This window comes from Chinchilla lanigera, unplaced genomic scaffold, assembly GCF_000276665.1.
Source record: "Chinchilla lanigera isolate Chin_1 unplaced genomic scaffold, ChiLan1.0 scaffold00131, whole genome shotgun sequence".
NCBI lineage: Eukaryota > Metazoa > Chordata > Mammalia > Rodentia > Chinchillidae > Chinchilla > Chinchilla lanigera.
This window is the reverse complement of record NW_004955532.1, coordinates 3,603,975-3,614,352: the sequence shown is the minus strand read 5'-3', so window position 1 is coordinate 3,614,352 and position 10,378 is coordinate 3,603,975. Positions and strand designations below refer to the sequence as shown.

Here is a 10,378-nt window from a genome sequence, read left to right as displayed (position 1 = left end):
GCGCGGAGCCGGGCTCCGGGCCGGCCGGGCTCCGCGCCTGTCAAACCCCTCATTGTTCGCAGCTGATGTCACTCGCAGTTGTGAGCGGCCGCCTCTCCCGGGGACAATGTGGGACTGAGCGGCCCAGCCGCCGCGCCGCCGTCGCAGGACAGCCCCAGCGAGGTAGGGCGCCGGCCGGGCGGGGCGCGGCGGGCCGCGAAGTTTGGGGGTTCGGCTGGGGGCGGGGAGCCCGCGCCCCGGTCCACAGCTTAGGGCCCCGGGAGGCTGCGAGGAGCACATTCCCCGTCCCGTGCGGCCGAGGCCTGCACAGGTGGGGGGCGCTGGTCTGCCGGAGGAGCCCCCGGGCCTGGGAGGGGCTTCCTGGACCTCAGTTACCAGCCCTGACGCCCCCATCCCACCCGCTGTTCCGGGCCTTTGAAGCTGCTCTTTTCTCACCTGCTGCCCTGGGTTCGGGTTCTGCTGCTCTGCCACCCTCCTGCAGCTCCTGGCTGGCACACACCCCTTCCCGTTCTCTGCAGTCCCGGGAGGAGCCAGACACACACGCCTCCAGGCCAAGGGTGTGCGGAGACCACAGCTGGGGCGCGGAGTGGGCCTTCTCGCCCTTCCTCAGCGCCTGGGCTCTGACCTATGTTCGTGGCTGGGGTCCTGGGAGGTGGGAGAGGGGCCTGTGCTACTCCAGCCTGACCCTTGCGCCCGCCAGTCCAGAAGAGGGAGGTGGCCACCTCCTCACTCTCCTGACCCAGGCCCGCCATCTTGAGACCTGTGGCACCCAGGGCCCCACCCCACCCCAGTGCCCAGGAGAGTGGTCTTCAAAGGGATGCCCCTTGGGCCTTGTCCTAGCACGGGGGCTTTGTGTCCCCACCAAGCCCAGGATGGTCACCTTCACGCTGGACCTGCAGGAAACTGTCCCCAGGCGCTCCTTCCCCTACAAAGGGCTCCTAGGCCCCAGGCACTTCCCGGGAGCTGAGCTTTGGCCCTGTTTCTTGGGGTCACCCTCGGGTGGCACCTGAGACCCTATTGTTTCCCCAGCTGAAGATCTAACCGTTCTAGGTCCTGGAACCCCCTCAACTTCCAAGGCGCCCCCATCCCAGCCCCCACCCCCAGGCTTCATCAGCATGCAGGCTCAGGCTGCCCAAACACAAGGGGATTGTTCTCCTGGCATGCTCAGGGTGGGGGGCTGGGACCAGGCAGCCCACACACCCTGGCAGTCCGGGCCTGTGGAGGCTGGAAGCCCCACCCTGTGTCCCCAGGCAGGCTCTGTCCACCTCCCCAGCCCCGTCACTGCCCCCTCTGCGGCCTCCATCACCACTGCCCAGTGGCACTGGCCTCTTGGAGGAGGATGGAGGAAGGGGCTGCACTGCGCAGGTGGGCCTCGGGTTGTCCCAGGCTGCCAGCTGCCTCTGGTGCAGCCCTACAGACAACCCCTTTCTGGGTCTCAGTTCCTCTCTCAGTTGCTGAGGCTTTCCGAGTTGTGACGGCCGAGTCCTGCAGCTCTGTGAAACCTGCCCCCCGCTCCGAGGCTTTCTGCAGCCCCTGTCCTCCTAGGGAACCTGTCGGCCTCCCAGAAGTCTCACACCAGCCCCTGTTCCTCACCCCAGCAACATTCCCAGGGAGCCTCTAGACCTGGGAAGACAGCAGGAGCTGGGGCTGAGGGTGCTCAGGAAGGAGCAGGGCACACTGCAGGCAGGTCCTGGCTCTGCCCATGTGGCTAGTCCCTTAGTCCCAGGACTGTGAGCCTAAGGTGCCTGCAGCCCGTAGGCCTGTGAGCCCTAGCTCCTCTCCCTCACCCTAAGCCTGGTCTTAGATCTCACATCCTCCTGGGAGCGCTCTGTGAGGTGGGAAGACAGGCTCAGAGAGCCCCACTGGGATTGCTTTGAGTTGTGCCATGAGGTGTGGAGGCCCAGTGATTACATCTGACTGGAAGGTTGGGGAAGGCTCCATAGAGGAGACGGCATTTGAGAAAGACTGTGGTAGGGTGGGGAGGGTGGGTATTTCAAGCTGGGGTCACCAGCCCAGAGGCCTGGAGGTGCCTGGCCTGGTTTTGGAGCCTGGTCTGTTTGGGGGATGGGATGGAGATGAGACAAGAGAAGCTGGCAGGAGCCGGCTCATGAAGGGACCTGATCCCAGTTCAAAGAGATCAAGCTTTATTCCTTGGCTACTAGGGAGCCATGGATGTCTCCTGAGCAGCAGAGTGAGCACTGAGTCTGCAGCAGGGAGAGCGGATGCTGGAGACATTTGCTCCATTTGGGTACGCAAGGAGTGGATACCAATGACTTGGGCTGCACCGTGAGGGTGTGGCCTTTCTCCTGTGCTCCTGTCTCAGCCTGGGCCTGGGCCTGGGCCTAGCTTACCTTGGTTTTCCTTGATTCTGAAGACTAATGATGAGGAGGAGGCCATAGCATTTCTGGCACCTGTGAGCTTGTCCAGGCTTCCCTTCCCAGGGCCCCTTCCCTGCTGGGCACTTTGGCTGTGAGACATACCTGAGTCAAGAACCCAGAGCCTGGAATTTGTAGAGCCCAGGCTGCTCTCCTGCAGTCTCCTCCTAAGCCTCCTTCCTCCAAAGTTAGATGTGATGGGGCATCATGGGAAGCTGAAAACAGGCTGGTCCATGGGTCTGAGGATGCTAGGGCAGAACCTGCAGGGCTTGGTTAATCAGCAAGGCCTGCATCCCTGGAGTAGGGGCCGGCCGGGGCGTGAAGAGCCCTCAGTGCCCACCCCCCACCCCCGCTGTCCACCCTGCCACGCCCTGCCTTGCCTGATGCTCAGAGCTCTTCCCCAGCATCACTGGGTGTGGCCAGCGTGGCTGCCTTTGAGTGAGAATAGAAGGACGCCGCTGGGTTGGGAGCTGGGAGTGCTGAGGGGGATGCAGCTCTCTTGCTAGCCCAGGTGGGTGCATAGGCCCTCACTGGTCCAGACACTCCAGCCAGCTGAGTGGAGGGAATCCCCCAAGGGGCGGGCCAGTCTACTTGAGTTGCCGGCCCCAGGAGCCCTCCCCTCCGCTGGATTGTTCTTACTCCAGAACAAAGCCAGGGTGGACACTTGATCCCTGCCTGTGGGGGGAGCTGGCTAAGCCCCTAGCCCTTTGATTGGGCAGCTGTCATGGGAGAGAGACAGCTGGGGGGGAGGGGCAGGAAGGGGGCGGCCGCCATCGCTTACACAGCTGTCATTCCACCCCCACCCCCGCCCCGCGCCCTCCGGCCTGAGTGGCAGGAAGCCAGGGACAGGAGTGGGCGCTGGTCTGGGGAGGGGTCTGGGGAGCAGAGGGGACTCCTGAGGTGAGAGGCTGGTCTGAGCTTGGTGTGTTCTGCCAGGGAGCCCTGCTGATCAGAGGTGAGCTGGAGGTCAGTGTGGCATGATGTGTGGCTGCCAGGAGGCTGGCCCAGCAGAGACCCATGGCCCATCAGACTGGGAAGAACTCCCTGGAGCCCCTGTGAGGGCAGGGGAGCGGGCAGTGCCTAATGGGGCTGCTTGTTTTTAGGGCCTTAGGAGAATAATTTTGAGAGGTGAGTCAGGACCCTTTGTTCTCTCCCTGAGACAGGAAAGAATTTGAGGGTCTTTCGGAACAGGGAGGGTACAGGGACCAGCAACCTCCTCCCGCCCTCAGCTCCCAAACATGTACGAAGTGGGTAGACCGAGGTCCAGGTCAGAGGAGGCCTAGGTCACCGTCGCCCCCTGGATTCGAGGCAGTTGAGGCCTCTGCCGCAGGCTCAGGTGTCCCTTTCATGTGGGAGCTCCTGTTCTGGCCGTGTTGTATACCGCCTGCCACCCTGTCTTTCCTGGGGCCTCAAGAGGTGACGAGATGTGTGGGGACAGTGTCAGGACTCCCACTGGTTACTATCCCAAAGGGGACCCTACACCTCCACAAAATTCTGGAGTTTAAGACCACAGCCTTGGACAAGCTGATAGCCCTTTGCAAACGGACCCATGTTCACTAGCCACGCAAGGGTCTCCTAGCTGGCCGAAGCCTAGAGCCCGCCTTTGAAAAGGTCATCCTTGGGGAGAGGGCTGGCAGACCCAGACAGGAGCAGCCAGGGAGAGGACCAGACGCCGCCCGGGTGGCCGCGCGCTGGCAGGAAGGACCTTGCCGATCCTCCGCACTTTTTCTCCCGGTGACCTTGGCCGGGCTGCAGACCCTCTCTAGGTATCAGGTTTCCACTCTGTACAGTGAATTCATCTGCTCAGTTACCTGTCGGTATGTGTGAGCAGCTTCTCTGGCCTGGCTCTGAGCTGAGCCCTCAGGACCCAAGGAGAAGCCGGCAGCCTTGGCTCCTGCTCTCAGGGCTCCCGGGCTTGGCTGTCCAGGGAGGCAGAAACCAAGCGCGTCATCACAAGTGCTTTGATGGGGGAAAGTGCAGGCAGCCAGGGGAATGTTAGCAAGGGCAGCCAGCGCCCGAGGTTGGCTGGGATGCCAGGGCGCACAGTCCCCTCATCTGCTGCTGCTCTCTGGAGAGCTCATTGCAGAGCTCATGGAAGGAGGAGTGGGGCTGGCCTCCGCGCCGTGGGTGGGTATATGGAGACTTGTGTGCACTGGTCGCTCAGGCTTTCCCATTGCACTCCAAGCCCTGACCAGCAAGGGACATTCAGAAGTGGGCACTGGAGAGAGCCCCATGCCCTTGACCCTCGTGTCAGGACAGAATGCGGGCCGAGGGAGACAGTACCCAGAAGCGCCCACGTGCTCCAACCGGTTATGCATTCATGGTTCCCACCCACTCCCAGCCCCTAAGGCAGAAAGAGTGTTCAGGGTTAGGGTTCAGTCTTGGCCTGGGTTTGGCACCAGCTGGTCCCACTCCCAAGCCTCCTTGAGTTCTGGGCTCCCAGCGAGCTCCCCAGCAAGGCTGAGCCTTGGCGGGAGACAGCCGCTGGAGAAGGATTTCCAAGCAGGATTAAGGTTCAGGATTAAGCGGGGGCGCGCGAAGGGGTCTTGTGGGGAAGGTTAGCGGCAGAGCTAATCCCAGGAGCTAATCTCAGGCTCCGCCTTCCTCAGGCAGTTAGTGGCCTTGACACAGCCGAGGCCCACTGAATCCCTTTCTTACCCATCATCCAGTCCCAAGGAGACAGAGGTGGGACACACCCTCTTTATTGTATGGGTGAGGAAATTGAGGTCCAGGGTTTGTTTCTGGTATAGTAGAAAGTGTCCACGTGGGGAACGTGGGCCGCCCGGGTGCTTCTCACCTCCTGTGCCAGGGCCATTCTAAGCACATAGGGAGGCAGTGAAAACACCACTGTGCAGACTTCCGGACCCCCTCTCTCACCCCCAGCCCGGTGCTGAAAGCGCCCTGCTCAGAGCTGTCCGTAAGCAGCCTCTCTCTAGTAGCTGGGCCCAGCCTCTGGAGGCGGGCGAAGGCAGGGGCAAGAGGACTCGGTCTAGAGCCTCACCGGCTTTATTGCTGCCTCCGTTTAGGACCTCCCATGGCTGCTCCAGCACCCGCTGCAGCCAGTCTTCCGCCCTTCGGACAGCTGGGCTCTCGTTTGGAGTAATCTTTAAACCTTAAGTCTACCTTCAGGGCCCAGTCCACAGGGGACTTCTCTTTCAAGAGACTGAGGACAGGGCTGTCCTTTCTGGAGTCCTCCTATAGGTCTCCTAGTTAATTTTTTGATTGATTGATTGGTGTTGGGGTTGAAACCAGGACCTCGTGCATGGTAGGCAAGAACTTTCCCACTGAGCTATAGCCCAGCACTCCTCATTTATGAGAGGAAGGGAATGACAGGGAAACTGGGTCCCCACTGTGTATGTGCTTTTTAAATTGTCCTAATTTGAGAGTGGATGAGAATAGGTACTGCTTTCAGAGGTGGGGAAGCTGGGCCCAGAAGGGTTAAGTGGCCTGTCCAGGGTTACACAGCTTGCGAGGCGCACATGGGCACGCTGGCCAGAGGGACATTGGGAGCTCAGAATCCCCCTGTCTCCCTCCCTGGGAGTTTGGCTAGCTTGCTCTGGCCAGGCTCCTCCTGTAAGGGCAGGGGCAGGTGAACTGGGTTCCTCTGTGACCCTTTTCCATGCCCCTCCCAGACCCGGCCAGGCCACAGCGTGGACACACCCCCAGGCCACTGTGGCCCCAGCCCCGCCTGACAGGATGAGCAGTTCAGATGCGGGGCTGGAGGAGGAGCCAGAGCTTAGCATCACCCTCACGCTACGGATGCTGATGCATGGGAAGGTGAGCAGGAGGGGCTGGGTCGCCCAGCCAGTGCAGAGTGATCTCTGGAGTCCTGTCTTCAGTGGACCTCTGCCTGGGTGAGGGAAGGGGCCAGACCCAGGGCATCGACACCCATCTGACTCCATTCTTACCTTGTTTGCAGGAGGTGGGCAGCATAATTGGGAAGGTAGGTGTCCAGTGTGGGCTGCTGTGTCCCCCTCAGCCCAGAGAAGGAGGTGGTGGCGGCTCAGGCTAAGCGTGGTTCTCTGTTTTGCCTCCTGCAGAAGGGAGAAACTGTCAAGCGGATCAGGGAGCAGGTGAGGAGGAAGCTGGGGAGGAGCCCAGGGTACCTGATGGAGGTAGGGGAGACCCCTGAACCACTCTATCTGGGAAGAGCACTGGGTGTCTGAGAGGATGGTGGTTTCCAGCCTTGACTGACGCCTGGTGAGTGGGGAATGTGCCCTGTTACCTGGCACTCGTTCTATACCTGCAGAGCAGTGCCCGGATCACCATCTCCGAGGGCTCCTGCCCTGAGCGCATCACCACCATCACTGGCTCCACAGCCGCCGTCTTCCATGCAGTGTCCATGATTGCTTTCAAGCTGGATGAGGTCTGTAGCTGGCCGGATGGGAGCTCAAGCGTGGTTCCTGGGTGGAAGGGAGGAGCAGGGCCCTGACTCCAGGCAGTGGCTATGGGTGGGAGGAGAGATCAAGCCTGGGTAGCATTCTCTTGAGGAGCAGGGGGAGCGGTACCCGCCAAAGTCCTCAGCAGGAGGGTGCTTGAGGAGGGCTGGGAGAGGAGAAGGGGCGTGGCCAACCTACCGTCTCCCTGCTCCAGGACCTTTGTGCTGCTCCTGCAAATGGTGGCAGTGTGTCCAGGCCTCCAGTGACTCTGCGCCTTGTCATCCCTGCCAGCCAGTGTGGCTCCCTGATTGGGAAGGCTGGCACCAAGATCAAGGAGATCCGAGAGGTAAGGGGAGAGGGATGCCCTCCACGGGGACTTCCTACCCTCTAGTTCTAGGAGGCTCTTGTGCTTATGGCTTCACACTCCTAGGAGGGCTCTGAGCCCAGGAGCCCTTCTACAGGCTGTTGGAGCAGCCAGAAGTAGCCTCTGTTTTCCATTTGCAGACTACAGGTGCCCAGGTGCAGGTGGCAGGGGACCTGCTCCCTAATTCCACAGAGCGTGCTGTCACTGTGTCCGGGGTGCCTGATGCCATCATCTTGTGTGTGCGCCAGATCTGTGCTGTTATTCTGGAGGTGCTGCCCTGGGGCAGAGAAAGAGGGGGCAGGAGATGGGCCCAGTGGCACCAGGTTGGGCAGGGTGGAGCTGCAGGGGTAAATTATGAGCTCCCAAGTAGGGGGATGCATTTATCTGGGAGTCCTGCTGGGGGACCTGGCTACTGGGCATTTGGGGCCTGGGAGGGTCCCCAAAAAGCCCCATTTGTGCCTTCCAGTCCCCACCCAAAGGAGCCACTATCCCATACCATCCGAGCCTCTCTCTAGGTACTGTCCTCCTCTCTGCCAACCAGGTAAGTGAACAGCGGGAGGGGCGGGAAGCTTTACTGGAGAAGGGGGGCCGAGTTGGAGGAGGGGCTGGAAGAGGGAATTGTGGAGAGGGAGGGTGACCCTGGCCAACCTACCCTGACCTGCCACGGTAGCAGCCTCCTCACCTGCTATGTCCCCACAGGGCTTCTCTGTTCAGGGTCAGTATGGAGCTGTGACCCCTGCTGAGGTGAGTGAGCCACAGCCGAAGACCCCGCTTTGAACTAAGCTTGCTCTGACCTCTGACTTCTGACCCCTGTTCTTGGGCACAGGTCACCAAGCTCCAGCAGCTCTCGGGCCATGCGGTCCCCTTTGCCTCACCCAGCGTGGTGCCAGGTAAGCAGGAGGAGGCTGGGGCAGGCCGAGAGGCGGGGCAGCCCCCCTCTGGTGGACGTGGGGTTCAGAGAGGACCACAGCACACTCCGTTCCCCCTCTCTGCCTCAGGACTGGACCCCGGTGCACAGACCAGCTCCCAGGAGTTTTTGGTCCCCAATGACGTGAGCAGGGGATGTGGTGGCTGGCGGTGCGGGGGACGTGGGGTTCTGGGCCTCGCCCGGGTCAACTTCTGCCTCTTCCCTAGCTGATTGGCTGTGTGATCGGGCGCCAGGGCAGCAAGATCAGCGAGATCCGGCAGATGTCAGGGGCACATATCAAGATCGGGAACCAAGCGGAGGGTGCTGGTGAGCGGCACATAACCATCACTGGCTCACCAGTCTCCATCGCCCTGGCCCAGTACCTCATCACTGCCTGGTGAGCATGGCGTGGGCACTCCCGGGTGGGGAGGGGAGAGCTGACCTCCTTTCTGTCTGGACTGGTCCTCTGCCTCCCCAGACCCTCACATCTCCGTGGCATTCCCCTCAGCCCCTTGCTGCTCCATCCTCCTGTCCTCTGCCCCGGGTCTCTGCCCGCAGCCTCCTTTCTCCTCTCCCCCCACAGTATCTCTGCGTGCCCTCCCTCTCCTCCTCCTCACGCTTCCACCTCTCCGGTCCTCCCGCAAGCGCAGCTACCCCATCATTGCTCTCGGCGCGTCTCTTGTCTCTGGCTGATCTCAAGCCCTTTATCTTCCCTCACTGCCCCGCCTCACTCCTGCTCTCCCCTCATCCCCCTCTATGTCCCTCTCTCCAGTCTAGAGACGGCCAAGTCTACCTCTGGGGGGACGCCTGGCTCGGCCCCCGCAGACCTGCCTGCCCCCTTCTCGCCGCCCCTGACGGCCCTGCCCACGGCTCCCCCAGGCCTGCTGGGTACACCCTATGCCATCTCCCTCTCCAACTTCATCGGCCTCAAGCCTGTGCCCTTCTTGGCTCTACCACCTGCTTCCCCAGGGCCACCACCGGGCTTGGCGGCCTACACTGCCAAGATGGCAGCGGCCAATGGGAGCAAGAAAGCTGAGCGGCAGAAATTCTCCCCCTACTGAGGCCAGCTGAGGCACAGGGGGGGCAGGCAGGACCTCCTGCCTCCACATCCCACCTGTCCAAGGAAACTCCACCCTGGGGTCCCAAACGCAGCCGCTAACGCCAGACGCATGGATACGCCCCCTACCCTGCCGTCTTTGGAGTTCCTACTCTTGGAGAAGGGGCAGTTTCTGGCCCAGGGTTCTGGGAGCTGCGGCAGCCCTAGGCCAGAGGACCCCATCTTCAGCTCTGGGAGCAGCCGCGGGCCTCTCTAGTGCCCCATCACGGGGGATCCATGTATTCTCCGACCCTTAGGGCTCCCCACCTACTGCCCCCAGGGGGAGTCAAGGAGGGCTGGGGCCAAGCTTCCCTCCACCTCCCTGCAGATTCCTGCTGCTTCATGGATAACCCTTTTTGACTGGAATGGACTGGCTGGGCTTGTCAGGGGCAACCCAAAGAGGGGGCCCTGCTGGGTAGCTGGGGAGTGGCTTGGGGGGCAGGGGCCCAAGCAGCAGACACTCTGTACAGTTTTTTCAATCCCTGTTTTTGAATAAATATTCTCAGCGACCAGAAGGGTGTGAAATACTGGTGTTGGGGTGGTAAAACCTGCAGAAAATGGGTGTAGCAGAAGCCCCGGAGGGACCCCCATCTCTAGCTTGGGCTCCATCCACCAGTTCTCCTTTCCCGCGGATGGCCTCCTCCAGCCTCCTGCTTCTAGCGTCAGGCGGATCTAGTTGTCTTCTGGACACAGAAGCAGATAGAAGAGTTTCAGTAGTTTTGTTCCGCCTTTCCCTGGTTTGGATGTCAGGGAGGTCCTTGTTTCTTCCCTGGCTCCTCCTGTGGCTGGACCCCAGAGCCTTCCCTGCTTGTTCCGTCACTGGCTGTGGGCCCTCTGGCTGTGGGCCCTGGCACCTTCTGCCCTCCCTGGACGTGGGGACCATCCGTGAGTTTAACAAACAGCCTGTGCTGGAGGGTCCCTCCGAGATGGTGTAGGGCACAGAAGGGGAAGCAGGGCTCACGGGTTCTGTGCACAGCCCAGAATTCCCGGGAAGTCTTGGGCCCGCCAGGCTGCAGACAGACTCCCCGGCTCGGAGCCGAAGGTCCAGGCTGGGCCGCTGCTGCCACCTGTGCGGGGTGGGTCTCCTTTGATATCACCCTCTTTCTCCACTCAGGACAGGGCGCTGTCAAGTGGCTTCTGGCAGGCTCGGGCTCGGTCCTCCTCCGGGTTCGCGGGCCGGCCGCGGTGCCTCCGGGGGGCCCCTGAGGCGCCGCAGGAGTGCTGGAGGGCGCCAGGCTGTTGCGCGCCGGGCGGCTG

At 61.7% G+C, this 10,378-nt stretch overlaps 2 protein-coding genes across 5 annotated transcripts in view; one reads left to right on the top strand and one right to left on the bottom strand.

The window, feature by feature from the left end:
* The window catches only part of Abhd14a (abhydrolase domain containing 14A), a 12,358-nt gene extending 10,445 nt beyond the window's left edge, over positions 1 to 1,913 (bottom strand). Inside the window, exon 1 of the mRNA XM_005410333.2 lies at positions 436 to 1,913. The gene's annotated coding sequence lies outside the window, so the exon portion shown is untranslated. The remainder of the gene's footprint in view (positions 1 to 435) is intronic.
* Pcbp4 (poly(rC) binding protein 4) overlaps positions 1 to 9,633 on the top strand; it is a 10,393-nt gene extending 760 nt beyond the window's left edge. For 2 of the 4 annotated variants that reach the window (XM_005410337.1, XM_005410336.2), the window contains exons 2-14: positions 63 to 162; positions 6,008 to 6,152; positions 6,295 to 6,318; positions 6,416 to 6,448; positions 6,625 to 6,741; positions 6,969 to 7,100; positions 7,259 to 7,387; positions 7,585 to 7,659; positions 7,818 to 7,862; positions 7,945 to 8,008; positions 8,117 to 8,169; positions 8,253 to 8,422; positions 8,798 to 9,633. In XM_005410337.1, coding sequence (XP_005410394.1) covers positions 6,072 to 6,152; positions 6,295 to 6,318; positions 6,416 to 6,448; positions 6,625 to 6,741; positions 6,969 to 7,100; positions 7,259 to 7,387; positions 7,585 to 7,659; positions 7,818 to 7,862; positions 7,945 to 8,008; positions 8,117 to 8,169; positions 8,253 to 8,422; positions 8,798 to 9,086 — 1,212 coding nt within the window. In that variant the 5' untranslated portion in view covers positions 63 to 162; positions 6,008 to 6,071 and the 3' untranslated portion in view covers positions 9,087 to 9,633. Of the gene's footprint in view, positions 1 to 62; positions 163 to 2,043; positions 2,249 to 6,007; positions 6,153 to 6,294; positions 6,319 to 6,415; positions 6,449 to 6,624; positions 6,742 to 6,968; positions 7,101 to 7,258; positions 7,388 to 7,584; positions 7,660 to 7,817; positions 7,863 to 7,944; positions 8,009 to 8,116; positions 8,170 to 8,252; positions 8,423 to 8,797 lie in introns of those variants that run through there. The other 2 variants (XM_005410339.2, XM_005410335.2) reach the window with 2 other exon arrangements.
* The last annotated feature ends 745 nt before the right edge of the window (positions 9,634 to 10,378 follow it).